Source organism: Myotis daubentonii, chromosome 4, assembly GCF_963259705.1.
Source record: "Myotis daubentonii chromosome 4, mMyoDau2.1, whole genome shotgun sequence".
NCBI classification, from domain to species: domain Eukaryota; kingdom Metazoa; phylum Chordata; class Mammalia; order Chiroptera; family Vespertilionidae; genus Myotis; species Myotis daubentonii.
The window spans coordinates 82,391,295-82,416,027 of NC_081843.1; the positions used below are offsets into that span (position 1 = coordinate 82,391,295).

Below are 24,733 nucleotides of genomic sequence, written 5' to 3' on the forward strand. Positions count from 1 at the left end.
GAATGAACTGGTAAATCTGTCTATAAAACCAAGGACTCATATTCATTTATTCTTATATTTGAAAGAATATTTGATAATTATTAAGGAACTTAATATGACCAAAGGGACTTCCTACTTATTGAAGTTTTACTTACCACTACTTATGACTTAATGATCAAAAGACAGAGCTATTTGGCATGGAACACAAACCTTGTAAAAGAAACATTATATACTATCAGATCCTTTTTTTCTTTTAATCCTCACCCGAGGACATTATTCCATTGATTTTTAGAGAGAGTTGAAGAGAGAGGGAAAGACAGAAACATCGAGTGGTTGTCTCCTGCACAAGCCCTGACCAGGGCCCGGGCCGGGGAGGAGCCTACAACCAAGGTACGTGCCCTTGACCAGAATCAAACCCAGGACTCTTGGGTCCACAGGCTGACGCTCTATCCACTGAGCCAAACTGGCTAGGGCTCAGATCCTTTCTTCATAAGTCTGAAGAAACGTGTGAGGGCAGATTAACAGGCATGTTTGAAAAGCTAAGGAACAAAGGCATACCACTCATTATTTACTATGATTTTGAGTCTCATGAGACATTACATATAAGGAGTGCTATTTTGCCTGAGTTTAGTCCATTTCAGTTTTTCACCTAATGAGAAATATTGCAAGAAAAAAGCAAAGCTTTAAAAAATGGCCTTTAATGAAAAATATAAAAATACAATACTGCAATCCTTGAAACATGATTTGTATGTTCAGCAAGTCTTAAGAGATTCCCAATGTAAAATAATCCGTTTACTATATGTGTATTTTTATTTACACATTAAACGATACATCTGATTTACTTGACAGTAATATTTATGATGCTGACATCCTCATAGGGCTTATCTGTTTTGGGATTGACTTTGACGTTGGAGATCCTTTGTACAACTTCCATTCCTTTAGTCACTCGTCCAAATACTGTGTGCTTATTATCAAGCCAAGGCTGTGTTGGAGGACAAATGGAAAATCTTGGTAAACCAGGTTTCTTAATTCACACCCTCTGGGCGAGCAAATTAAAGAGAATTTAAATTTATGCTTTACTTTTTTATGTAATTAAAAAGATTTACAGTAATTTCACTTAGAGTATTTTAAGAGTAATTTCCATGTTTATAAGAAAAATATAAAAGCATAGTATAATGTTTAAATATGTGCAGCTTTCAGATCAAAGGGATCTGGAATGTGTTTGCTAAAGGCAAGTTCCTTTGCATAGTTTAAAAGGCAATTTGGAATAGTTTAAGCAGCATGTGCTTTGGCATTAAAGACGTGGGCACTCAAATGCTGGCGCTCTGCTACTTGACCTTTGACGAGGCAGTCATATTTGTCCTCATCTATTACTTAAAACTGGGTATAGTGATACTAGACGTATTGTGAATATTACATGAGACTGGCAGATAGTAGTTATATTTTTCTTTCAATGCTTCATGCTTATTTCCAAAAAATAAAGTGTATAATTTTAATAATCATGTAGAACTACATAGCAATAAAGCTAGATATTCTTATACTGTATTCTGTCAAATCTACAATGCTATTGGTTGCATTCTGATTTTAGAGATATAAAAATGTGTGGGGGAAATGTCTTAAAATCAGGAATTCATGTACTTTAATCCTCCATTCTAAAGATGAGGAAACAGGTCCAGAGGTGAAATAATTTGTTTTGAACTGTACAAAACAATAACAGTGGCGAAGATGACTAAAACTTAAGTGTCCTAAATTACAGAAGTATTGTTTTACAAAGTATTTCTGATTTGTTGGGTAAATTTATATTTTCTTATCTAAATTATTTACATTTTGATAAAGACTAATGTAGCTCTCATCCACTGAATTTACTCTTAGATCATAACTTATGAATCTTTGGCTTACAGATAATGCTGTTCTACTCACCGTTGGTACTACTGTTATGAAAAACTGAGATCCGTTAGTATTCGAGCCAGCATTAGCCATGCTGAGTGTATATGGTCTGTCATGTCGTAATGTTGAATGAAATTCATCTTCAAACTCTCCTCCCCATATGCTTTCTCCTCCCATACCAGTACCTGTTGGATCTCCAGTCTGAATCATGAAGCCCTTAACAGAAAGTACACAAAAAATATATTAAACGGGCTGGAGGGGACTAATGGGGGGGAAAAGGGGAACATATGTAATACTTTCAAAATTAAGAATTATTAAAAACAAACATATTACACTGTTCTTTTCTATATGTATGCTTTTGAGTTAGGGTTGTAAAGAGTGCTTTGTATTTAGTAAAATTGTAACTTTGTTAACAGTCACTTTATAAAGTGATTTTATTAAACTCAGTAAGTTATACTTTAATTTGGATGATGTATTTCTACTACTCAACTGCTACCAAATTTAAAACAAAATGCAAAGGTATTCTCATTTATAGACATCTATATCTTCCCCAATAATCTACAATTAATAGTGTAAATTTTAGTTTCTGTATAATATCATATAATTGCCTCATTCTTCTCACCTACCTTTCCCTAACCACTCGATTTTCTGGATTTCATTTCATTAATTCCTCCAGAACCCTGAAGCTTGACTTTTCCTCCTATCATTTCTGACTTGTCAGTAAACAAGAACTACATATGTTTTATGGAATGCTGCCCAACAAGTTCCTGGGCAGAGTTCATTCCGTTCTTCAGTTATGCATGGTGGTTCTCACAGATTAAGGGGCAACTAGGCTCTTCTATTACTTAAAATCGTATCTTCTTATTTAGCCACTAGGAATAGTGGCTATTGGTTTTATCTCAGCATGACCCCTTTACTCATTATGTGACCTTGTTTTCAGCTGTTGAAAAAATATTGTTGCAGTGTTTCTAAAATGGTAATTACGCTACTATTCCAGTCCTTTTATAGATTTGATATTCATGACCATTCTTTTGGCTTCCATAGTCTATTTTTCCTCTTCCTTTCTAATAAACTAAGTGTGAGAGAATGCTATGCCTTAGGTTTAAATTTCTTGTTGTGCCTTAAATGATAAAATTTGCATAACCTACCTTAATTATACGGTGAAAAGTATGTCCATTATAATAACCATTTCTGCTATGAACACAGAAGTTTTCCACTGTCTTAGGACACCTACAGTAAGACATATATTAAAAATATGAAATTTATTCAGAGTATTTAAGACAATTTCCTTGCAGTTCTGCTTCCTAATGGTTTTCAATATCATCTAAATGTTTCAGAAGGACAGTCTTTTTTTCATAACCTCTTCTAACCTTGAGGACACACAAGAGTTGAAAGGGCATATAAGCAGTAGTATATTATTGCTTAATAGCATATTATTGTTTAATGTAGTATCTTTATATCAATTTGCTTATTATAGTTGAGTTTAACAATATTTAGACTTCAAGGTTATTTAGTTTAAAAAAATACAACCATAGCCTTAGCTCGTTTGGCTCAGTGGATAGAGCATTGGCCGGCACACTGAAGGGTCCTGGGTTCAATTCCAGTCAAGGGCACGTACCTCAGTTGCAGGCTTGATTCCCTGCCCCAGTCAGGGCAAGTGGGAAGCAATCAATCTATGTGTCTCTCTCACATCGATGTTTCCCTCTGTCTCTCCCCTTCCCTACCACTCTCTCTAAAAATAAACGGAAAAATATCCTCAGATGAGGATTAACAACTACCACCAAAATGTAAAAACAACAACCATAGCACCTTAAAATATATACAATTTGCTATATATGATGGGTTAAGTTCCCAGGAAAGGTAATTTTCTCATAAAAACAGTATTAATGGTTACAGTGACACATTCCTGACCAAGGACTTATTCACCAAAATGCTATCTCCTAAATTTAATCAACTTTAAGTGATAATCAGACACACTGAGTATGAAGCATTCTAAATAATATTAACTAATCCCACGGGGTAATTTAATGTGGTATCATTTTCCTGTAATAGCTCTTAGAGCTGGGGTTGGGGAAGATCAAGAGAATCCTGCATGAAGTACATCAGGGAGCAACAGGCTTAATGGGTATATGGGTTCTAAATACTTGAAATGAGATGATCCAGGAGCCTAGATACCTAGTTCGTCTTTTTTCGGTTTTGTTAATCCTCACCCAAGGATATTTTCCATTGATTTTTAGGGAGAGTGGAAGAGAGAGGGAAAGATGGAGAGAAATCGATGTGAGAGAAACACATCGACTGGTTACCTCCTGCATGAGCCCTGACCAGGGCCCGGGCTGGGGAGGAGCCTGCAACCAAGGAACGTGCCCTTGACCAGAATTGACCCCGGGACCCTTTGGTCCGCAGGCCAATGCTCTATCCGCTGAGCCAAACCAGCTAGGGCAAAACTACCTAGTTCTTTGTTCAGTACCAAGGTATGGCATGATAAAACATTCTTATTCAAAATAAGTACTTTTAAATAAAGGTACTAGGTAGATGAGGATTCGAAGATAAATCAGTTGTAAAGATGTCACCTTTTGCATCAAGACTAGCCAGAGACACTACTGTATTTGGTATTGCATGCTCATTTTGCAAACTTTTAAAAATGTTCAGAATACTATTTTCCCTTTTTCAATGGAAGCCCTTATGTGTTTTATTGGAATTCATTTTCAAAAATACAGCTACTGAGTCTAAGAAAGAGGAAGTATATGCCTAGCAAATGTCAGGAAGGAAAAATAAGTATTCTCCCCTTAAGAGATTGCTTTGAGAGGAAAACCAGTTATAATAAGCGAGCCACAAATCTTATAGTTGGGATGTGCAGTTAATGGTAATAGAAATATACATTTGCATAACTTTTTAGTTTCATTCATCACTTTCATAGCCAAGATGTTTGTCCTCGTATTTTAAACCTGTTAAGTATGTGTATATATGTATAAAAATGTCTAGAGTAACAATTAATCAGAAATTTCAGGGTTGATGTTCTATCAAACATTTCAATTCTGCAAAATTCCTTAAGTCAAAATAACAAAAATTTTAAGTTGCACAGTTTCTTCAAATATACACATTTAAAATGGTGGTTAACCCAACAAAAACAATACATACTCAACAGGAAAAAGTTTGATGTGAATGTCTCCCATGCTTGTGTGGATAATGGCACTATCTGAAACTCGTTTGGGTCCTTCAGCCTGAGTAGCTGCCATGACTTCCTCTTTAGAAGGTTTCTCATTAAAAACATCTCGGTCAGAATCTGCACTTTTTGTATCTTCTGGTTCTCGTTTGGTAAACTAAAGGAGGAAAGTAAAAAGTGAGTAAATGAATTAAAATTTTCATCTGGTTAAAGTTTATGAACAAGCAAGTTTAATTTCTAGTGAAATATTTGAGGAAGGTATGAATTCACATCAGAATAAATCCTTATTTCAGGAATCACTTCCTATCAAAGGGTGTGTAAGGCAGTTAAATTATTTTTATACTTATATCATGTCCTCCTAACCTGCCACCTGTTGCCTACTTTTCACTAGAAACTCTGGGTTTGAATTCCAGCTCTGTCATTTACGAGTTATGTGACTTTGGGTAAGTAAATTCACTTCTTACATTTCCTCATTCATAAATGGGAATAATAAGAACTACCCCAAATGGTACCTGTTACGAGATTAAATGAAGGGGGATGCAAACTGCTTAGAGAATAGTGCTTACCATACAGAGAGCACTGTGTATATATTAACACTTGTTATTACTATGAACAAGACTTGGGCAAGGTAGGATGAGGATTCACAGACAAAATCAGTAGTGAATCATGACTTCTTTTTTTTGCAGAGCCCCATCTGATATACCTAAACCCTGAAGCCTGGGAGAAAGAATGTAAATTTTGAGTGAAGTTACAGAAATCTCAGGATTCTCAGGGTATAAAGAGAATTGAGAAAAACCTTTCAGTTGTTAAAATTCTGGATTTCTCAAGGCCTGTTTCTTTTGACTCTCAGTAAGAAGAAAGCGCTACCTGATGCCAACTGAATTGCAGGAAGGTAAAGCTTGTGCCCAGGCCCTGTCTTGCCTAATAGCATTCCTTGGTCCACTTGGATAGATTCCAAATAAACAACCAAATTACGATGCGATTGCCTTCACATATTATTCTCCAGTTTTCAAAGGAGAATGGCAAGTCTGTTGTACTATTTATGAATCTTTAAAGTTATCTTGATTTAGCTCACATATGAAACTACTAAAGTTCAAATTTTATAAAATTTTACTTTTATTTCATGATATTGGATTTAAAAAGTAATAGAAATGTACATAGACCATTTTAATTTTGCTTAAGAATATGTACATCTAATAAACCTCAAAGATAATTCATGAAATGTTACCTGTATAAAGACACACTGTGAGGGACTTATTTTGTTTTTCTATTCCAAGTTTATGAGAAAATCTGTGGTTTAATCAACATAAAAGTAAATTTTTGGGAAAGAAAAAGAAAACTTATTAGTTTTTAAATAAAGTGTTTGGAAAATTATGTTTTTAGTGCATATCAAGAACTATATTTTGTGATTAATTTGTACCTTCAAAAAGTTAAATTACAGGTAAAAACAAGAAAAATTATTTTCCTTTAACATATAATTTTAGCAATGACTTTGGAAGTTATAAGAAAATTCTCACCTTAAAAGAATGTACCCATTCTAGGTTAAAAGCTTGGTCAGGGTAGGGAAATGCTATTTCTTACATGTACCAAATGCTGGTAACCTTAATAGCATCACAGATGCTTATAATATGTCAGATGAATAAATGAATATACTGTAATGGGCCAAACACTTTACCAAACTTTGTGGATTTAATAGTGAAAAAAAAAATGTAGTGCCTATGTTTACAGATTTTATATTATCATGAAGAGGAGATGACAGTATCAGAAACCAAAAAAAAAAAAAAAAAAAACAGCAAAATACTCCAAAAGTGTGACACCAACACAACCAGGCACACCTAATCTAGACTTGATGTCAGAGAAGGCTTCCAAGCTGAGATCTGAAGTATGTGTAGGAGTTGGGTGGTTTACTAGTATGTATAGCTGGCAAAAGGAATAGCATGTGCAAATGCTTAGATGTAAAAAAGAATAATCATACAAAAGGCCAAGATACATAAGAAAACATGCTCAAAGTCACTAATCATCCGAGAAATGCAAATCAAAACGACAATGAGGTACCATCTCACACCTGTCAGAATGGCTATCATCAACAAATCAACAAACGACAAGTGCTGGCGAGGATGCGGAGAAAAAGGAACCCTCCTGCACTGCTGGTGGGAATGCAGACTGGTGCAGCCACTGTGGAGAACAGTATGGAGTTGCCTCAAAAAACTAAAAATGAAACTCCCATTTGACCCAGTAATCCCACTTCTAGGAATATATCCCAAGAAACCAGAAACACCAATCAGAAAGGATATATGAATCCCTATGTTCATAGCAGCACAATTTACAATAGCTAAGATTTGGAAACAGCCTAAGTGCCCATCAGCAGATGAGTGGATTAGAAAACTGTGATACATCTACACAATGGAATACTACGCTGCTGTAAAAAGAAAGGAACTCCTACCATTTGCAACAGCATGGATGGACCTGGAGAGCATTATGCTAAGCAAAATAAGTCAGAGAAAGATAAATATCACATGATCTCACTCATTTGTGGAATATAATGAACATACAATGATAAACAAAAACAGATCCAGAGACAGATAATCATTGGTCAGACCATCAAACCTCAGTGGAAGGCAGGGGGAAGGAGGAGGGAAGGGGGAGGGATCAACCAAAGGACTTGTATGCATGCATATAAGCATAACCAATGGACACAGACACTAGGGGGTGGGGGATGAAGGCATGAACGGGGGTGGGGTGGGGTGGCAATGGGGGCTAAGGACACATATGTAATACCTTAATCAATAAAGAAAAATAAAATAAAAAGAATAACCAACTTATCACAAATGAGATCAAGTTCCGTGTGGTTAAAGTAGCAAATGACCTAAAAATGAATATTAAGGTTGGAGGCCAGCTAATACAGGCAGCTGGGGAGTAAGGCAGAGAAATATAGTAAGTCCTCAATGTCATCGATAGGTTCTTGGAAATGTGACTTTAGTCAAAACAATGTATAACAAAATCAATTTTACCACAGACTAATTGATATAAATGAGTTAAGTTCCCATGGTATTACTTCTGATCACAAAAACATCACCCCAACTTCTAAATAAAGATCCAAAACACTTCTAATATTAAACAATGAGATGAAACATTGAAATAAATGTGAGCTATACATATATTAAAGAAAGATTAATAAGAACCAGTTAGATAATTATTTTACAACCTGCTTATTCCAATTCAGGGTGATGCATGGCTGGAGCCTATCCCTGCAGTCCAGGGCTCAAGGCGGGAATCAACCCTGGACAGGACCTTGTTCCATGCAGGACACGCTCACACACACCTACACTCACTCAGACTGGGACAATTCAGACATGCAATTAACTAATGTGCACATCTCTGTGATGTGAGAGGAAACGAGTACCCAAAGAAAACCCACACAGACATGGGAAGAATGTGCAAACTCCACACTGACAGTGGTTCCAGCCGAGAATCAATCCCCCCCCCACCCCCCCACCCCCAACCAATGTTAAAAGGAAATGACAATATTTGAGGATCTGCTGTAATCACATTTGGGTCTCAGAATGTCTCTGACTGCAGTGTGAAGGACAGAAATCTAGGACAGGAGGTCTCTATACTTTAGATTTTTCTGTTTGGTTGAACAGTTCCAACAGTGCTACTTCTAGATAGCTTCGTAGTTTGATTTTGAGCCCAATTTTAATTAACATGTAAAGTACTTTTAACTCACTAGGAAAATAGATTTCTCAGGAATACACAGTTCTAAAGTTAGCAACATTACAAAGGAGTCAAATGGTTAAAAATGTGTTTAGAGAAGAAAATGTGCAAGTTCAGGGGAAATAAATTATGTTCAAGAGAAAAAATTGTAAAATAATAAAAACACAGAGTAATTTTTAAAACCCCATAGTAAATACTATTTTGGCTTCGATTATTACCATAACCACTTACTTCCTATTATCTTAGACAACACAAATAGTTATAAAAGCCAGGTTGAAAAATTTTCAAAACAGAATAGAAAACTGTACAGAAATACTTACAATCAAGTCCTACTTAAAAATTCTACAATATTAATGTTATAAGATGGTATTCTGGTTGTTTAGAAAGCCAATTATTGCCAACATTCTCTTCAGTTGAAAGCACAAGCCAAGAAAAGAAAACTCCAACCAAACTGGAAGAAACATTAAGGTCCATCTCTTAGTACTTCCACATACCATATAAAATCTATTCTTTTTGAAAGACGTACAGACTATTGTTGGGTCAGCTTGAATATTCTGAAGAACGGGGTTTTCAGATGCTTTCATTTCTATAGTAGTTGCAGCACGATGTTTTTTGGCTATTCCCTGGAACAAAGCCAATTGCATCACCCTAATATTTTCTTGCTTGCCTAAGATCCGCACACACCTGGAAAACACGTTTTATACAATAAAATTTTCAGAGTTAATTCCAATCATAACAACTTTACAGATAAAAGCTGGGAATCAGCTACCCTTGATCTTTGTACAAAATAGTGAAAGATTTTTAAAAAGTGTTTCTTTACCCACCTCACCACCAAAAAAAGCTATTTAAAATTGGTAGGGAGCTATAATTTTCAGGTAAAAAAAAATTGCAATTGTTCAATCATATAGTTTTAACCTATCCCCATTATTTTAGTCTATGTGCAAACCTTCAAAGATTTTTGTATTGCTAAGAACTAAATATAAATTTGTTTATATGTGAGAATGTACAGCATAAGATTTTTTTCTCCTTAAAATATACTTTTAAGTTCTTTTTATTTACCTTCAGTGATAGTATCTGATTGTAGCTTTCTGAACTAAAACCAAATGGACTGTTTGCACAAAAGGCTTATTGTGGTTTCATGCATTTTAAGTTCTGATTTTATGTCTAGCAGGATGTAATGCCGAATTCTGTGGTTAAAATATTTGGCAACATTTAACATGAACCAGGCTAATTTAAATCAATAATCAAAAGACAGACTATAACTTGTTAAAAAAAACACAACAACAACAACTTGAAACTATGCATATCTTCTTTCCATTTCTTTCACAAACATGAGTGGAAACTTTTTACATAAGAGTATAAACAACAGAAAGACCACAGAAAAATCCAGTCAAAACATTTGGTTAAGTTTAGACATTTGGGACCATTCCACTTGTCTTGGAACAAACAAAACTCCCATTGTTTCCCTGAAGGAGGAAATGGTCCCCAATAAATGCATTTAAAAAAATACAGCATATTAAAGCTTACCGGTTTGTTTCTACATTTATAACTTTAATGCCCAGCATTGTTCCATATAGCACAAAATGTCCAGTTTCATCAAAAACTATATTAATTAATCTCACTGCATCCACCTTCTCCAACTCACGTTCTACAGCCATTCGTCGGCCAAATTCCATGTCTGGTAGCTGTTGCCTCATTTGCTGTAGTTCAGTAAACATCTAGGAAACAACCCATTTATTAACAAAAAAGCTACATAATAAAGGGAATGTGAATTCAAATAGAAGCAGAGTATACATTAAGAGCAACTGACAGTTTGTGTATTTGTGTTATCTCGTATGGAGGATTCTAAACACTTTCAATCATAAAAAATAATTTACACTAACTGGTTCTTCTAATTAAATAAAAAAAAAACCAGTCAATGTAATTACTACTTTATAGGATATTTCTGCTGCGATTTATAAGCTACAGACTAGCAGTTTCTATTAGACATATAATGCAAACCATATAAGTAATTTAAAATTTTCAAGTAGCTACATTAAACAAAAATGAAAGTTAAAATTAATGTTTTATTTAACCCAACATATCCAAAATATTAACATTTAAACATTAAGCAATTCAATAAAATTAAGATAAAATTACATTTTTTTCTTATATTAAATCTTTGAAATTGTATTTTTTACTTTCAGTTTATCTCAATTTGAACTAGCCACATACCAAGTACTCAAGAGCCACATATGGCTAGTGGCTACTATATTAGATGATGTAGCTGTAGACTATGAAGTCCTTATATAAGGATCACAGGGCCTGACATACTAAGCCAGCGGTTCTCAACCTGTGGATCGCGACCCCTTCAGGGGTCGAACGACCCTTTCACAGGGGTCGCCTAAGACCATCCTGCATATCAGATATTTACATTACGATTCATAACAGTAGCAACATTACAGTTATGAAGTAGCAACGAAAATAATTTTATGGTTGGGCCACAACATGAGGAACTGTATTTAAAGGCCAGAAGGTTGAGAACCACCGTAAGCACTCAATAGAGGGGGAGGAGGAGAAGGTGGAAGAGGGAGAGGAGGAGGAGGAGGAGGAGGAGGAGGAGACATACTAAGCACTCAATTTTTTTGTCTTAATCCTCACCCTAGGATATGTCTATTGATTTTAGAGACAGATGGAGAAGAAGAGGGAGGGAGAAGGAAGGAGAATGAGAGTGAGAGAAGGGAACTGGGGGGGAGAAGGGGTAGGAAGGGAGGAGGAGAAGGGAGGAGGAGGAGGAGAAAGAGAGAGAGAGAGAAACATTGATGAGACACTCCTCAACCAGGATGTGCAACCTAACTGGGATCATATGCAGGGTGCATGCTGTAACCAACTGAACCACCCAGCTAGGGCAGCACTCAATTCCTGTTGAACGAATAAACTCTTATTATTTCACTAATGTGTAACAATTTCATGATATTTCAGAAAATATTTCAAGTTGTTTTGACATGGAGTAATACTTACAGTTAGATCATCATTAGTAAATATGATGTAGGAGAGATGCTTATTTTTATGGGTATACTTTAGTTTGGAAATGTTTTACTTTTTAAAAAAATTATTTTATTTTATTTTATTGATTTCAGAGAGGAAGGGAAAGGGAGAGAGATAGAAACATCAATGATGAGAGAGAAATATAGACTGGCCACCTCCTACACGCCCCCTGCTGGGGATCAAGCCCACAACCCAGGCACGTGCCCCCGATGGGAATTGAATCCAGGACCCTTCAGTCCACCGGCAGATGCTCTATCCACTGAGCCAAACTAGTTAGGGCTCCTTTTTTTAAAGATAATTAATAAATAAAAACAAGGGTCACATCCAATTACTATTATGACACTATAGGCCTCCCAGAATATATGATCTTTACATTTAGTTTTCCAGACATTTAGGGCATCAAAGAACATAATTCAAAAGTAGTTCTCCATTGCAGATGAAAATAAGCCAGACTTATGTTCCACCTACTTCTTTTTTCATGTCTGTGTTAACTAGAAATCTCCAGTTTTTTATATATGGAATGAACAATATGCTCCAAAAATCAAAAGGAGGTGTGTTAGGGAATGGTCTTATAGACCAGCTAAAAAGCCTAGTCATTAGAGTTCCTTTTCTCCAATCTGTGAGACTAATATATGTTATTGATTCCTATGTCAGAAACAGCTTAGATGTTAGAGAGAGGATTCAGTTTCAAGACAAAGTTTGTAGATGGCCATCTGCCAGTGATTTCAGAGAGGAAAGGAGATGGAGAGATAGAAACATCAATGACGACAGAGAATAATTGGCTGCCTCCTGCATGCCCCTTACAGGGGATCAAGCCAGCAATTTGGGCATGTACTCTGACCAGGAATCGAACCTTGACCTCCTAGTTCATAGGCTGACACTCAACCACTGAGCCATATATTTATTTTACGTTAATCTAACCTGATAAGTAGAATCCTGCTACAGAATTCCAGCCTTACTAGCAGGGCCTCTGTGATACACAACTGTGTGGCCATATGCACTGATTCTGGCTAATAAATGCCAAAAGATACTTCACACCATCCAATCAAATTTCTTGTCTTTTAAACTAGGACTCTTTACTGGTTAGAAACTTCCCCCTGTGACATGGAACTGTGAAAACCCAGTGACTTACTTGTTAATAGCTTTGGAATGAATTTAAATGGCATTTGCCTTTTTCTTTTTTTTTCAAACTCTCTCATTCTGAATCAACTCCTGACATAGGTTTTAATACTGAGCTCTTGATACTTTAGTTCTATCACTTCAACAAATGTTGAAGACAATAATAAAGAAATAAAGGGGACTGAACAGCTCAGAGTATGTATGTTAAAGAGATTTATATCCAGAAACTAGGATTTGAATATTTCTTCTCCTAAGGAAGCTTAGAAGAGCTGCAAGTTGGTAGAGTTTTGCAAATTATATTTAACACTTGCCACCAAACAACAGTGCCACTAATAAGAGTGATAGAATTTTTGAAGAGCTTAATGCAGGGAATATAATGTAAATTGGTTACTACTGAGACTGGAATCAACACTGTCATACAGTAAACATTACTGCTACAAAGGTTCAACACAGACTTACCACTAGCTGTTAAAGAACCACATGATGAAAACAGCTGATGAGACCCAATTTCCAGAAAAACTAGTTAACTCTGCATGGATATACTCTTATTCTATAATGATACACTCTAACAAATTCTTGTTAGCAGTAATTCTGTGTCAGGTACTATTCTTAATGCTGGAGATACAATCATGAGCCAAAACAGATACAGGACCATAGATTGTATAAAGTTTAGTCTATTGGATGTTGATATACATGAATCAAATAATCAGACCATACAAAAATGCTTTCTAAGACAATAGTAATATAAAGTCACATAAAAAAAAGTTGTCCTAGACTGGATGAATAGTGAAAAACTACCAGAGGAAGAGACCCTTTTGCTGAGATTTGAAGAACAAGTTCAACAGGTAATGGGAGAGATGGAGGGAGGGGTAACTCCAGGTAGAAGGAACAGAATGTTCAAGAAACTGAAGCAAGGCCTAACTGGCTAGAGTAAAAGGCAGGGAGAAAGGTGAGTTACACTAGGCCAGGGGTGGGCAACCCCTGGCATGCGTGCCAAACATGGGACGCCAGTAACTTTTGCAGGCACGCGAAACCCTCTCTTATAATCTTCCATTTACAATTGTCAATCTTTGTTCTCAGTGATGAATTTTGTTAAGTCTCGTAATAGGAGTAGCCTGACGGATGAAAGTAGTAGTTCGTGCATATCTCTGAAGGTCACGAAATATAAACCTAATGTAAAAATTCTGTCATCAGTGATGCAGCAGCAAAAGTCCCACCGATAATATCAAACGGAGTCATAAAGTTTTCTGTTGGACTATCAGTGTACATGTATACATTAAAAAATAAATTATTTTTCATCATCATATACTGTGTTTTTGTCGCTCGATTGAATTTTATTATTTCTTCAAGGTTCTTCACATACGTACACCTTAAGAGATATCAAGTAGGCGTAACATGTTCTCAAAAAATTAGGGGTGGCACGCAGAAGAATTTTGAGTCAGAGATTTTGCTGGTTTTGGCACGCACTCACAAAAAGGTTGCCCACCCCTGCACTAGGCTGTAATAGTAGGCAGACACTACAACATGGCAGGCCATTATTTTGGTCTTTTTCTTTTTTTTCCTTTTTTTAAATATATTTTATTGATATTTTACAGAGAGGAAGGGAGAGGAATAGAGAGTTAGAAACATCGATGAGAGAGAAACATCCATTAGCTGCCTCCTGCATACCTCCTACTGAGGATGTGCCCACAACCAAGGTACATGCCCTTTACCGGAATCGAACCTGGGACCTTTCAGTCCACAGGCCAACGCTCTATCCACTGAGCCAAACCAGTTAGGGCCATTATTTTGGTCTTGATCCTAAGAACAATAGGAAGTAACTGAAAGGTTCAAAGGAAGACATGATCAAACATGTCCTTTTAAAAAATTACTCTACATGTAGTATGGATAACAGATTAGATACTAGCAGATCATGTTATAAGCCAGATCATGAATTATGGTAGTGACAGGTGTGCTGAAAGGAAATGGATGGATTTAAAGTATATTTAGAAAGTAAAATTGTCAGGACTCATGATACAAATTAAATAGAGGGGTAAGGAAGAGAGTTAAGGATGACTCAGGTGTCTGGCTTGTGCAATTAATGGATATTGATGCCATTCATGAAGATAGAAAAAAAAAGGAAAATAAAAGAAAAGACAGTACCAGGTCTGTTCATAATAGAAACCTGGAGAAATAAATTTGGGAATAGTCATAGACAAGAGTGAACAGAGTGGGAAGAGAGGGTGGCTTAGAATGAATTCTGAAGATCTTAAAAGAATGAGCTTGCAAACAAAACAAAACAGAAAAAAACAGATACATACTATTAGGATCATTGGCTCAGAAGAAATAAACCTAGGGAAGAGAGTTTTGAAGAGCAACAATACAAGACAGCAGGCAATTGAATATTATAATGTGCCAAGAGAAAATAACTAGTTATCAATTTAATATCCTGAAAAAATCTTTTAAATGGCACAAAACAAAGACATTTTCTGAAAAAAAGAAAGAAAAAATATATATATTAAATTTAAATTGCACTTACACTTAGTGATTCATCAAAGACTCTCATGAGTTTTCCAGTTAAAAACCTGAAAATCCTAACTTTTCTATCAGAACCAATTGTAGCTATTTTCTTCCCATCAGGTGAAAAACATATGCTGGTTGGATAAGCCTTGCACTTGGCAAATTCATATAAATCGGTGTCAGTTTTATATTCCCAGTTCACATTTTTTGGGAATTTATATTCATGGGGTGGCCCAGTCCAGTATTCAATCATTCCAGATTTGTCGGAAGACACTACTGCTTTGTAAACTGGGTTTAGCCGTATTTGAGTAAGAGGTGACGTATGGAGTTTGTCAAAAACATGAAGTGGCTGGTTATCTCCTCGACCATCATAAATAAAAATTTTTCCTGTACTCTTCTCAGAAGCAGCAACTGATGATATGGCATCCCCTGGGCAATAGATCCATTCACACTGTCCAGGAAAATAGCTGAAATAATAAAGAATTGAGAGAATAAGGAGGTCAATACAAGAAATAAGCATCCCTTCCTACTCCTACCACCAAAATATGTCCTGGCCAGTGACCAGTGATTTGGCTAGTTTTGGATTCCTTGCTCAAAAAAGGCAGAGAATTACAGAATGGGCAGGAACAACTAAGGACAGTTACTGATTTTTCTCATTCTGACCTCATCAGTGCATAGATAATAACTTCTGAAGATCTACAATCTACTAGAAGAGAATTGCTATGGCAGACCATTCACTTCTCTCGAGTAGAAAAGGAAACCTAACTAGACCTAGGGCTTAAGATAGTTTGGGGCAATGCTTTTTGAATCTCTGATCTCAGTCTATATATAACTCACTCTTAAGTACATTAGCATGAACAGTATGTTATAAATCAATCCTTGAAATATTAAAACTCAAAATATTTTAGTTATGACTATGTTCAAAATAAAATCATGCTTTTATCACACTCTCATAATTGGTAACTTGATATTATAACTATAAGCTTTGAACATGCTCCCTGATGAGCAGAGTATAAAAAAATGAGACAGAGTTAATCAACACACCAAACTTTTACACTCAAATGAGTGTTGTCTCCTTCAAAGTAATCAGTCTGAGAAGTTACAGTTATTCTAATGATGGTGCTGATGCTCAAAACATTTTTGGGACTCTTCTCTTAGAATTTCTATCAAAGCCTAAAAAAATATTCTGTCAGTATTTGCAAAGGTGGCAAATGTTCAACATTTATGAATAGATTTGATTTTTAAAAATAGCTAACATGGGGAAACAAAGCTGGGGAGTAAGACAGATGATCAATAGGTGTTTCTATTTGTAGTAAAAAAATAAGTTCTGACCATAAATGAGACTGATTTCCTTTATGGCTTGTACACTGGTTTAATAGGAAATTCCAAAAGGAGTCCTGCTCTGTATTGAACTACTGTTTTTCTCCATCCCAATTCATATGATGAAGCTCTAACCCCCAATGTAATTGTATGTGGCCACAGGGTCTTTAGGAGGTAATTAAGTTTAAATGAGGCCTTATGGGTGGGGCCCTACCCCCATAGGCCTGTGGCCTTCTAAAAAGAAGAGGGAGATATCATTCCTCCTTTCATCCCGTTCCCAATGAAAATACAACGTGAAACACAGAAGAGAATTCACACCAGAAACCAAACCCTGCTGCAACCTTGACCTTGGACTTTCCAGCCTCCAGAATTGTGAGAAAATAAATTTCTGTTTATGCCACCCAATCTTTGGTCTTTTGTTGTGGCAGTCTGAGCAGACAAAAACATGTCTCAAAACTGTTTCTGACAACTTTCAAGGTAACATTCACTTAGGTGTATATAAATGCAGGTGTGTGTTATCTTTAAAAAGACATGCTTGAAGCAAAGTATTAGTCTCATTACTGTACAGTTTAACTACAAAGTTTGGGTATCAATATACTTCAAAGTTTAAAATCATCAACAATTAACTTCTATTCTAAAAATGTGCATTAGCTTTCTAAGAACAATACCACAAGTTTAACTCTAAGTGCCAATAAATTAGACATGATGGACCCTTGTTATTAAGCAGTGTTAAACAGATATAATGAATTCTTGCTATGATGCTGTTTGGAAATTTCTGCAGTGATTATGACAAAAACCACAGCAGAAGCCTCCAAATAGCATCATAACAAGGAACCATTTCCCAAGCGAAATCCAAAGGTACATTTTTTAATGGAATGGTAACATATTCTGTTTAGAAATACCTATGGGTGAAGTTTAGTTTAAAAATTATTTCATGCCCTGCTGGTGTGGCTCAGTGGTTGAGCGTCAACCTATGAACCCAGAGGACCTGGTTCAATTCCTGGTCAGGCACATGCCCAGGTTGGGGGCTCTATTGGGGTTGCGCAGGAGGCAGCCAATCAATGATTCTCTCTCGTCATTGATATTTCTATCTTTCTCTCCCTCTCCCTTCCTTTCTGAAATCAATAAAAATATATTTTTTAAAAAATTAGTTCACTAAGTAAAAAAATATGTAATTTAAGAAAGACTCACCCAAGCTTCAGCATATTGATCATGTCAAAGTTCACTACATCAAACACCTTCATTGCTTTATCATCACCCACAGAACAAAACAATGCTCCCTCAGAGCTAACTGCAATACTTTCAATAACTCCTGTTTAAATAAATAAAATTAAAACATTAAATACCAGTGACATAAATGCACACAATTCAAAGGAAAAAAAATCAGTTTAAAAGAAACTTTACAGAGCTAACATCTTTATATTTAATAATAAGTATATTTGGAACTTAAAACACACACACACACACACACACACACACACACACACACACACACGTTAGAACAGTTTAAGAAAGCCAAAAAAGAAAAGGTGAAATTCTTACCCAGGTGACTGCGAAAATGTTTAACAAATTCAATTCCTTCTTCCACCTTTTTCCAGAACTTAACATGTCCATCATGACTGGCAGTGATAATAAAGTCTGTCCTGCACATATGAAATTATAAAAGTTAACATCTAAAACAAATCTATGAATCATTCAATATCCCCAAGCCAATCATTCACTGCAAATCTCTGACTCCTTCAGAATAGGTTTTCAAAAAAATCTTCCTTTATGCTGGCCACTATATTAGGATAGATAGAATATTGCAAATTTTGAAGTTCTTTTCTGGATATCATAACTAATTTGCATCTTAAGACCTAGGCTCAGAATTGAGTTGGGACTTGACATTAAAAAAATAAAGAAATCTCACTAAGAATCACTAGACCTTAAGAGTATTTTAATGTTAAAATTACCCTACAGGCTATCTTTTCGCAGGGAAAAGGTTCTATTTTTCAGAAGTTCATAAATTAAATCTCCAAATATTACTTTCATATACAGCAAAATTCAACATAAGTTTGTTTGTATTCTATGCAAGGTATTTTGGTTGTTTAAATTACCAAAAATATAGTTAGGGGGAAAAAATATTTTGTACAGAATAATCTTGTCTGCAGGTGTATAAAAATAAAAACCATTTACTGAACCCAGTATGTGCCAGGTACTTTACACACATTACCTTATTTACTCTTTACAGGAACTCTATTAGTGTAGGTATTTTTTATTATCATTTTATGAATTAGAAAATAGTTTTGAAATATTAAATGTATTTTTCCTAGGTCCACAACTGAAGAGTGGCATTCAATGTCAGATCTGCCTAACTTCAAATTCTATAATCTTTCTATTATACCCTGCTGTTTTGGGCTAAAAAAACCCACCAAAACAAAAATCTTGAGGAGCCTTGACAGTGTCGCTCAGTGAATAGAACGTCAGCCCGAGCACCGAGGTGTCACGGGTTTGATTTCCAATCAAGGGCATGTACCTGTATTTCAGGTGCGATCCCTGGCCTGGTTGGGGCACATGTGGGAGGCAACCAATCAATGTGTCTCTCACATCCATGTTTCTCTCTCCTCACCCCTTTCTTTCTTCCACTCTAAAAACTTAATGGGAAAAATATCCTCGGGTAAGGATTAACAGTAACAACAGAAAAACTTGAGAAGAGGGTGATAGCAATTCCAGTCCAATATACTGCTTTATACAGTGATAATTTTGGATTGGGAAAAGTGCTAATGTCTGTCAGAATTATTCTATAAAGGAAAAATAAGAATATTTTATATTACCACAATTAAAATAATAATATTTTAATTACATGTATATCTTAAATGGCTTCCAAGAGATTAAGAATAGACTGATCCAAAGAGCAAAGTAATTAATCTACTTCTTTCCATAATCACAGCCAATATCATCCACGTCACCATTATATCTCATCTAGATTTCTATACTGGTCTCTTAACTGCTCTTACTATATCCATTCCAGCCCTATTTAAGTCCATTAATCTCACCACAGCCAGCGTGGTCTTAAAAACAAACAAACCTGATGTTACTCTCCTGATTACAGGCTCAAAATCCATACAAGGAATAGAAAACTCTCTAAGACTTAATCCTTGCATTTTTTGCTCCAGCCTCATCTGCCATTTTCCTCACCTATAAAATGTAGATGATATTACTACCTCATTAGACTGTTCTTAAGATGAACGAGATAATTTATGAAAAAGCTTTAGAACAGTATTGGGTATAATATGCACTTAACATACAGTAGAATATTACTATTATGATGATTATTCTTCAAATCCCACTCATTTATTTTGAAGGTCCTGTGACATTTCCAGGTTGTCTTAGTTCTCATCATTTTCCCCATTAGTACTGACGGGGCCAGCTACCAATTACTCCATCTGTTTAACTAATATACTCTTCTTCTGGAAACCTCATCTTCTTTTGGCATTTATTTCCAAAAGACATGCACACAAACTGAGGAGTTATGTCTTAGAGGATGCATTCCTTGTGTGATATAGGAAAGAACATGTCAGCCTTTAACTTAAACTTCCACTGAACCTATAAAATTAAACAGAAATCCATAATATCCTAAAGTTTCTTCTATTAGTTCATGTCAAAATTGAAGCATTTAAAAAAAATCTTTTCAGAAAATGTAAGAAGATATGATACACTTACTTGGTGCACACTACATGGGTGATAACATCTCTATGCATGTAACTGCGCTCGTACATAGATGCACTGGGGAGATTATCAAGATAGACTCTTTCAAACTCTAGAACTGAGAAAAAAAATTATTTTTAACAACTGGAACTCAATACTATTTTGTAATTTCTAAATTCCATGTTGTCTTTTCATCTAGATTTTCTTGAATTTCTGTCTATTCCACATGTAATAAAAACAAAAATCCAGTGTCTCATGTCAGTTGTAACTTTTATTATTGCATAATATTGAACAGCACTAATATTTAGCCAGTCACAAGTTCTTAGGTAATACATACATACTTAACTGTCCCCAAAACTTAGGCACTGAATGACTGGTTTAATATGAAGGTTTCATTCAAAAACAAAACCAAAAACCTTAAAAAGCTTCATGAAAATACCACAACCATTTTTCTAACCACATAGATCCAATTATTACTGCTAATTTAAATAATAAGAGGCCAGTAGCCATCTATAATATGTCTCGGTTTATCTTTAAGGCACTAATACTCTTTGAAGCAATATACTGGTTTTTTTAGAGTTGAGAAAACCCTAGAGCAGCGGATCTCAACCTGTGGGTCGCGACCTCTTTGGGGTCGAACGACCCTTTCACAGGGGTCGCCTACGACCATCGGAAAACACATATATCATTACATATTGTTTTTGTGATTAATCACTATGCTTTAATTATGTTCAATTAGTAACAATGAAATTGGGGGTCACCACAACATGAGGAACTGTATTAAAGGGTCGCGGCATTAGGAAGGTTGAGAACACTGCCCTAGAGAGTATCCAGTTGACTGCTTCCAAAGCACTTTCCAGAGGCAAAACATTTTTAAGAGTGATGATGTGAGAAAATATTCATTTCATTATATGAGCCATAAACAATTTCACAGGTAAAAAATATATGTGTACCTAACAAAATAATCCAATGACTATTTTATTTACCCAAAAATGTCCACAAAGTTGCCAAGTAAAATGAGCTATTTCAGTTTTTTTTTATAACTACTGTATATCAGACTCAAAGCTGTGTCCAACAGATTACTTTTCCCATCATTTTTAGTAACAAAATCCCCATTTTTATATGAGCATACTGACATCCAGCTATAAGATAACCTTTCTCACCTTCTCCTGCAGTTAGGTGTAACCTTGTAGCAATGAGATAAAAGTGGAAATGTTGTGTCACAGTCAAGAATTCTTCTTCAAAAGGTGTACCCTTCTTCTCTTCCTCAGTCCTACAGCTTGGAACTGGGACATGAGCACCGTAATTCTAATAACCACTCAGGACAAAGGTGAGGGCCATTCCCTAGTGATGCTGGGGCAGAACACTGGAAAAAGCCTAGGCTCCTTTGGAGCCTCCATACCCATCCTAGACTATCTACTTTGGGACTTCTTTTACATATGAGAGAAGTATATCTTTTCAATGTTATTGTGTTGTTTTCTGTAATATGGAGTTAAATTTGATCCTATCTGATACACATGCCTTTTGCTGCCAGTTAGTTCACTTATTGAACAGATATTTATTGAAAATAAATTCCAAGGCACATGGAATAAGGAAGAGTAACACATAGTTCTGTCCTTGAGAATCCATTAGTTTAATTAAAGGTAGTGCCATACAATCTATAATAATAAAAGCATAATATGCTAATTAGAGCGGATGAACTTCTGGACAAAGCCGTGGCTGCAAGGGAAGCCTGGGTCCCAGGTGCCAGAGGGAAGCTGGTGCCAGCAGACGGGGGAAGGAAGGCCTACTCTTGCACAAATTTCGTGCACCAGGCCTCTAGTCATTTATAATGTCTTTCTGAAAATGTATTCAAAAGTCCAATATCCAAACAATGTGTTAAAGGAAATGGTTCCATTTCTAGAAGGTTAAATATATTATTCAACTCCTGTACTTTCAGACAAAATCTTCAATGATATTGTTGTTGTTGCTGTTAATCCTTACCCAAGGATATTTTTTTCCATTGATTTTTAGAGAGTAGAAGGCAGTGGAATGGGAGGGAAGAAGAGACAGAGAAACATCTTGGTTGCCTCCCTTTGGCGCTCGGGGCGCATGCTCTAACCACTGCACACACCAGCCAGGGCTTCAATGATTTTTTAAAACATTTCATACATCTTTGAAATTTCAATTTTTTTCAAACTGAATACACTAAGGAGTGACTTAAATACAATAAGCATCTAATTAAGGGTGAAGATTTTCACACCTAATAATTTCTGTATCTGTCTCAATTGTTTTAAGTTTCTAAGATCATTGTCTCCTAATAATAATATCAGCACTTTGATATTTTTGGATCCCCCCCACACTTATTTTCTATAAAAAAGGATATACAAGAATATTCTAATTCAATAAAATAAGTAAGAGCATAAATACTGTAATATTTATTCATTCAGTAAATACTTATTGAGTACCTGCTATATGCAAAGCTATGCAGCAAGACTTGCTCTTATATGTTTAAACTTTAGTCTTAGCAGTGGAGAGAAACATTAATCAGACAATCACATGAATAAATATACAATTTCAAAATGTAAAACGTACAATGAGGAAAAGTTATTACAGAAACATTTATCTGGAAGCTGTAGCAATTAAAAAAAAAAGGTAATAACACTTTAAGGGTGTCAATGTACAAGGTTAAAAAAAAATAGCTTTTTTGCCCTAGTCGGTTGGTTCAGTGGATAAAGCATCGGAAAGGATTCTGGTCAAGGGCACAAAGTACACACCTCGGTGATTTGTGCCCTTGGCCAGAGCACATGCAGGAGGCAACCAACGGATGTGTTTCTCTCACATCGGTATTTCTCTCTGCCTTTCCCTTTCCCTATCTCTTCCACTCTTTCTAAAAATCAATGGGAAATATTCTAGGGTGAGGATTAAAAAAAAAAAAAGCTTTTTCAAAATTCGGATACATAAACTTTGAAGACTACCTGTGGTAAACATGATCTCAGAGTTATTAGCAATGTGCTGTAGAAACCCAGCCCAGACTGGTGAGGAGGTGATATCTGAGCTGAGTGCAAAGGGTTGAACAACAACAACAAAAAGTTAGCTAAGTCAAAGGGGTGAGGGTGAATATTCCAGGTAGAGACAGACACCAAGATACCCCAACAGCCATCCAGTGGAGAAAAGAGTATGGCCCACGTGCACAGGAGAAACGACAAGGGGTTATTATGGAAATACGCTGGCCAGATAAGGAGAGAGGGAGCTATCGTGAAAGGCCTTGTAAGCCATCATAGGGAGTTTGGACTTTATTTTGACAATAATGAGAAATAATGAAAGAGGTAAGTAAGGGAGGTGATCAAGTAAGATTTGAATTCTTAAAAGATCACATTTTATGGCCTTGCCCGTTAAGGAAACATTTCATAGAACTTGAAGGAAAAGAAAATACAATCTATTCCTTTATTCACTTCTTTTGTTTGATACCATTTTCTCACTGTTCCACCTTAATAGCAAAATGCTTCATGTCCTGGTATGTAAGGAGTAAGGTTTGAAAATCACAGACCGCGTGTTTTAGATGAAAATATGTGATCCGGGAAACTTTTAGCCCCTGGATCACAAAACTCATTAGTTGAAGAGTCAGGGTTGAACCGATCTTTGCCTACGTCCACTTGATGATTCTAAATACCCCCGTCTCGCGCCCCCATACCTGACACCGGTCCGGAGCTGAACGCCTCTAAGAGACCCAGAACTCCCTCCCGCAGCTCCTAACCGGAGTTACAGATCCCAGCCTCCTAGGGCCGCTGGGGACTACACGAGCGGTGCTGAGAACATAGACAGCCCTGGCATAAATAAGCATTAGCAACTACATAACAACTCGGTGATTGACAGTATTTGACATGATCGAAAAGACGCTGTCCGGCGTCCGAATGATTACTTCGGGGGCACGCACAGGCCCAGAGTGGCCAGAAGCGAGAAGACGACCCTCGGTTCCGAGGGCACAAAACCTCACAAACACACCAGCGTCTCCGGGCCTGGCTTTCACGCCCCCACTCGGGGCGCGCAGCATGCCCCCCCGCCCCGTGCCAATCCCTGCCACTACCTTTCCTCTTCTTGGCCAATGTTGCCTCTACCGGTAAAGGCCCAACCCAGCGCTCTTCATCATCCTCTTCGTTCCCTTGGGCCATGGCTACCGCCACTGCCGGCTCCCTCTCTTTGCGCTCCGTTTGCTCCGGCTCCTCCGGGTCCCGGCGCCTTCTCCGTCTTAGCTGGGAATCGCTATCTGCTTCCGCCGCCATGTCGCCCGAATCGTCAGAAAAGGCGCGACGCTTCCAGCTCAACAACCAATCCCCAGGCAGCGCAGCCGGCTCGTCA

At 36.5% G+C, this 24,733-nt stretch overlaps 1 protein-coding gene across 4 annotated transcripts; it reads right to left on the minus strand.

The window, feature by feature from the left end:
* Positions 1 to 661: 661 nt before the first annotated feature.
* On the minus strand, positions 662 to 24,685 carry PPWD1 (peptidylprolyl isomerase domain and WD repeat containing 1). Of its 4 annotated transcripts, none has more exons than XM_059694506.1 (11): positions 24,462 to 24,684; positions 20,411 to 20,513; positions 18,251 to 18,351; positions 17,900 to 18,020; positions 15,408 to 15,855; positions 10,271 to 10,461; positions 9,238 to 9,427; positions 5,005 to 5,186; positions 3,015 to 3,096; positions 1,900 to 2,082; positions 662 to 961 (listed from the first exon to the last, which is right to left on the minus strand). In XM_059694506.1, exons 1-11 carry the CDS (start codon positions 24,655 to 24,657, stop codon positions 818 to 820), a joined length of 1,941 nt encoding a protein of 646 aa, XP_059550489.1. In that variant the 5' UTR covers positions 24,658 to 24,684; the 3' UTR covers positions 662 to 817. The 4 variants fall into 4 exon arrangements, with proteins under 4 accessions (XP_059550489.1, XP_059550491.1, XP_059550492.1 ...); XM_059694508.1 differs by lacking the exon at positions 24,462 to 24,684 and adding an exon at positions 21,559 to 22,374; XM_059694507.1 differs by having other exon boundaries at positions 888 to 1,018; positions 24,462 to 24,685.
* Positions 24,686 to 24,733: the final 48 nt, after the last annotated feature.